This window comes from Lycium barbarum, chromosome 1 (assembly GCF_019175385.1).
Source record: "Lycium barbarum isolate Lr01 chromosome 1, ASM1917538v2, whole genome shotgun sequence".
Taxonomy (NCBI): Eukaryota; Viridiplantae; Streptophyta; class Magnoliopsida; order Solanales; family Solanaceae; genus Lycium; species Lycium barbarum.
The window spans coordinates 164654220-164659997 of record NC_083337.1 but is presented as its reverse complement, the minus strand read 5'-3'; the positions used below and the strand labels follow the sequence as shown (position 1 = coordinate 164659997).

General features: G+C 34.1%; 1 protein-coding gene across 1 annotated transcript; it reads left to right on the top strand.

Moving 5' to 3' along the window:
• The first annotated feature begins 2818 nt into the window (after positions 1–2818).
• On the top strand, positions 2819–4555 carry LOC132604504 (agmatine coumaroyltransferase-2-like). The gene has a single exon (XM_060318046.1). It carries the CDS (start codon positions 2920–2922, stop codon positions 4246–4248), a length of 1329 nt encoding a protein of 442 aa, XP_060174029.1. The 5' UTR covers positions 2819–2919; the 3' UTR covers positions 4249–4555.
• Positions 4556–5778: the final 1223 nt, after the last annotated feature.

The following is a 5778-nucleotide window of genomic DNA, read 5'->3' as shown; positions in this document are numbered from 1 at the left end:
TAGATCCGCCCCTGCTCATTACATAACATTTTAAGGATGAATATTTTATCCAATGCCTTATGTATGAATCAAAACTTGTCAGGAATGACGATTCACAACTATCTTAAGGAGCCATTTGGACATAATTTGAAATCATGATTTGAAATCATATTTGGACATGTAATTTGGATATCTTAAGTTGTATTTTCTCTTATATACATAAAAATCCCACAAGTTGTGAAAACTGTCAAAATATTCTCAATTCTTATAACAATCTTACCAAATGAGCAAGTCATAGTTCATAACAAAATTAATACTCTATTAGAAGGCCTTTCTAAAAAATACAACATCAATTGATTAAACTTTAGTTCAATAAAAATGAAAATTTAGCATGAATAGTAATGTAATTACTCTTTAATATAATCTTCCCACATAGTAGACATAAATAAATGTTGGTGGAAGTTAATGAGGTTGGTAAATGATTGATGGGAGTAATTGTTAAAAATATTTACTAACTTATGGATCTTTTTTAATAAAATATAAACTCATGTGTCAAGTTTTATATTTAAAATTTTTGAAACCCCAAATCATACCTTTTTGGATGATTTGAGGTTTCAAACGCATGTCCAAACACTGGTTGCATCTCATCGTTTCAAACCGCATGTCCAAACACCTAGTTATAGTTAGGGCCCGTTTGTCCATGAGAATTATTCACTTTTTTCCGGAATATTTTTTCACTTTATGGTGTTTGGCCATAAAAATTCCAAATACAACTTGAAGTTATATTTGGAATTTGAAAAACAACAAAAACTTGTTTTCACTTTTTTTTTCCCCACCTTTTTCACTTTCAATACATTCAAACAACCAAATATTCTTTGCAAAAACTATAACCAAACACAACTCCATCTTCAACTCCAACTCTAAAATATCAAATAAAGTGAAAAATATTTAATTTTCATGGCCAAACGGCTACTTATTGTGAAGGTCGAAAATCTTTGTCCTAAGCATATTTTATTAAAAAACAAAACAGAATAGAGAAAACCTGATTTTTTAGAAAGAACTAAGAAAGAAAAGATGGATCAAAGACAAACTCTCTATCAGACGAATTTTATGATGGGTGAGGTATAAATATTAGGTGGCAGATAAAATTTGTGTGAGATTCCTCTCATAATTTGCCAAGTGAAATTTTGGGTCCCACTTTCAGAAAAAGGAACCAAAGTTCCTATTTCTCTCTCTATTTCTTTCATTTTCCATTCTGACCAGCTGCTTTACTTTCCTTTCCTTTCCTTTTCTTTTCAGCAGATGCTTTATTTATTTACTCAAACTTTTTTCTTCCTACCTTAATATTTAGGCTCAATGCGCATGCGGCCCCCTAATTTTTTTTATTTTTTTATTTTAGCACCTTAACTAAATGTTATTTCTATTGAACTCTTGAACCCGTCCTTAAGTGTATCTATCAAACACAATCCGACTTATATAGTATTCCATCTTCAATTTTGTAACATACTAATATATATTCTAATTTAATTATCCCATCTTTTAGCTAAGATTACCAGCAATTGAGAGGGAAAGAAAAGAGTAGCTCTTAATTAAGTTGGCAGTGGAAGAGCAGAACCAACAGAAACTGACACATCCATGACTTAAAGAATAGCTTACCACATGTCTAAAATATTACTCCACCTTCATTTCCCCAATTTAGTTTCTGCTTCTAATAAAAATCAGATTTAGAAGGTTTGATAGATACACTTGAGGACGAATTTAGGGGTTTAATATGAACAACACTTAGTTGAGATAGCAAAATGAAAAACAAGGACAAGTTCAGGGGCCGCATATGAAAGTCCTTATAATTTCTGGCCTAACTCTCACATTCAGTGAAAGTCCTTATAATTTCTGGCCTAACTCTTCTATTTCTAACATTCTTACACTATAAAATTAATTCGTTTTCTTAGTAATTTCATCATTTTTCAAAGACACATAAATTCATCAAATACTCTCCGAAAAAAAAAAAAACATAAAGGAAAAAGCACACCGGGATCCTGACAACTAATAACGTAAGTTTTGGCACTGTTTCCATGAAATCCTGAAACGAAAAGAAGTCATAAACGCCTACATAAAAAAAACATACAACATACACCTTTCACCTCAATTTATGTGATATTTTTTTTCAAAATTTAAATTATGTGAACTTTGAATAATATTTTGGAATGTATTTTTTCATCATATTAAGATGAAAAAAATTGCAACTTATGGAGTAGTATTTTTCGTAAAGCTTTTGAATATTTAAATTTTAATCTTAAAATATTGAGTTGATCTAATCTAATTTAGTTTTGGAAATTAATTAAATTAACTTTCGATAAATGAAGCTTGGCATTAAATTGAGACGGATAAGTGAAAGATGCTCCATCTAGATCAGTTTTGGTCATGGATTTTTTTGTTCACCAATTTTTTTTATTTTCTTGAATATAATGAATTGCACATTTAACAAGATGGTTGTTGGTATCACACTATCACTGTATGCAGTCACAATGTTGGCAAGAGGTGACTGTAGTTCAATTAAAGATTAACAGTTTAACACCACTTTGATGAAAGTCAAGCCCTAATCACAAAATTTTTAATAAAAGAAAAAGAAATAATATGAAAGTTGGCTATGAAGCATCTTCAAAGGCTAACTATTGAATGATAGGTCCCCGGTGTTTTTTTTTTTTTTTTTGCTTTTCTCTTTTTCTAGTTTCTGTTGCCCACTTGAAAAATTTTCTTCTCCATAGTATAAACACGTCTAACTAGCCAATTGTAGGACCATATGCATGATCATAATTAATTATAAAAACCCAAGCATGCCTTCACTTCACCATAACTCGAGCTAAACAATCCTTCATTCTCCTCTTCTCTTCTTTTCTCTTCTCTCTATCCACTTAGCCAAAATCAAAGCATTAGAAAACCATGAAGGTCAAAGTAGAAAGTTCAAAAATCATTAAGCCTTTTTATGAAGACATTTCTCCTTCTACTAGAAGCTCAATTCCCCTTACTGTCTTTGACAAGGTCACTTACGAAGCCCATATTGCTGTCATCTACGCCTATCGCCCTCCCACCGCACCAAATGCCGCCATTCAATTGGGGCTTCAGAAGGCACTAGCAATTTATAGGGAATGGGCAGGAAGATTAGGAAAAGACGAACATGGAAATCCGGTAATTCTGCTCAATGATGAGGGTGTTCGATTTGTTGAGGCATCATCAGATAGCACCCTTGCTAAAATAATGCCCTTTACGCCTTCAGCTTCTTTGCTTAACCTACATCCTAGCTTGAATAATGTGGTGGAATTGGTGCAAGTTCAAGTCACGAGATTCACATGTGGCTCCTTGGTGGTTGGTTTCACCGCCCACCATACTGTGGCGGATGGCCATTCCACCAGCAACTTTTTAGTTGCATGGGGTCAAGCTTGTCGAGGGCTTGACATTAATCCACTACCTTTGCATGATCGTACTATTTTTAACCCTCGAAACCCTCCACTCATCGAGTATGAGCATAAGGGGGCAGAGTTTATGTCAAAGTTTGTCAAAAAGGAGAATTCGCTCAATGAAACCCATCATGTATCTGAAGATATAGTGGTGCACAAAGTCCATTTCACAGTAGAGTTTCTAGCCAAGCTCAAGGCGAAGGCGTCTTCCATGAATGGCAACAATAAACCTCATAGCACCTTTGAGAGCCTCGTTGCACATTTATGGAGGGCCATCACTAAAGCTCGTGGCCTAAGTGGCTTTGAGACTACCCATATAAGAATTTCAGTCAATGGTCGACCAAGACTGAACCCTAGAGTACCCAATGAGTATTTTGGAAACTTAGTCCTTTGGGCATTTCCAACCGCAAAAGTGAAGGACCTTTTGAGAGAGCCTCTTCCTTATGCAGCGAAGCTCATTCATGACACAGTTATAAAAGTAAACAACAACTATTTTAGATCATTCATCGACTTTGCTAATCACAACGCGAAGGAAGAAGATCTCATCCCGACTGCAGACATGAGCAAGCACATATTATGCCCTAATCTCGAAGTTGACAGCTGGTTAAGGTTTCCATTCTACGACCTTGATTTTGGAACCGGTTGTCCTTACATGTTCATGCCTTCTTATTTCCCAACAGAAGGCATGATGTTTCTTCTCCCATCCTTCATTGGAGATGGAAGCATTGATGTTTTCATTCCTCTATTTCAAGACAACTTGCCCACCTTCAAGAAAATTTGCTATTCTTTGGACTTGCTTGAGAATTACTCCTAGAAGACTTCGACGATCCTCAATTATGTGATATATGATAGTCATATTTAGCCTTCTCCTTTTATATTTACTATGTTGTTCAGTTTTAATATATGACTTCATCCTCAAGCGCAAGGGAAGATGGAAATATATATGTTGTTGAATAATAGAAGAGATCGTTAATTTTCTCTCTACCTATCCCTCTTGCTTTCTTCTGGCAATTTATTATGGAAAAAAAAAAAAAAGCAGAAGAAGAAGAAGGAGGAGGAGGAGGTGTCAAAAAGATAAGTAGTTCATTTTTGTATTGAACATCTCTGTCCATGTTCTAGTCTATCCCGCAACTACCTCTTTGTCCTTTTAGTATATTGAACGTATCTGTAATAATGCGCAATAAATTATAGACCATGGTTAAGTACCACGAAAACTAGCTATCTCTTGTGCTGTCTGCAAAAATTAAAGGCACGTATTCAACTGTTCAACACGTTATACTTTTATTGGTTGCGGCTTGGCCATTGTTATGAATGCTGGTCAACCTTTTTTCCGTGGTTGTTGCATGTTAAACACGGAGCATAAATTTATATGTAAAAAATTATAAAAATTGTTATAAATAGTAGATATAAATTTATAATTTTAAAAATATATTGAGTTTAATGTTAAGAATCACAGGATTAAACTCATTGAGTTTAAATTCTGAATCCCGTCCGTGGATGGTTGCAGACTTGCAGTGCAGTTATTACCTTTTTTCCCCTCACTTTCGGTATTTGCTTTGTTGTTCAACTTGTGTAGAAAAGTCCAGGCGTTCTATCAAAATCAACTTTATTTTGAAGATTCAAATTCAAGACAATATAAAAATGAAAGCATATTTATTGTTCCACCACTCGTGATTATTAATTACTCCTATGAAGAAAATGGATTTGGCTTTCCTCCAATAGGAGATCTGTCCAGTTTCTAAATTACCCCTTTAAAATTATGACATGTGTCTTCACGACAATTCAATGGCAACGTTTCTCTCTCTTCTTCTCTACCATAGTTTTTCTAGATTGAAGTAAATCTTCTCACTTTTTTTGTTTTCTTAAAACCCCATCAGAGATAAATCTCACTATTATCGGAAGAGGTTTCCTCAGCAAAACGGATATCTGGGCTTTTGTTGGTGATGTTGATATTTGAGACTTGAAATTCATTTTCGCAGGGTCTTCTTTCTTGTGATGGAGCTATTTTTTCAATTGATGCTTTTACTTTTTTCCCTCGGAAATTTTAGTTTAGATTATTTATACAGCATGCTTTCTTAAAGTTCTTTCTTCATAACTCTTATGTGACGATGATTTGGGTTAGATTTCTTCATATTAATTTTTTTTCTAGGACATCCCCTAAAGAGTCCGGAATCAAAATGACCCAATAAAAAATCAAGTGAACCAAAATACCCCTAAAAATAAAATTGGTACAAAAGTACCTTTAGTGCAGTAAAATACTGCGCTAAAACACTTAATTGTAACTGCACCATTAAGTGCTTTAGCGCAGTATTTTACTGCGCTAAAGGATATTTCTCTCTCTCTC

Coding starts and splice junctions, on each gene's coding strand:
- LOC132604504 (XM_060318046.1), top strand. CDS start 2,920: ATGAAGGTCAAAGTAGAAAGTTCAAAAATCATTAAGCCTTTTTATGAA.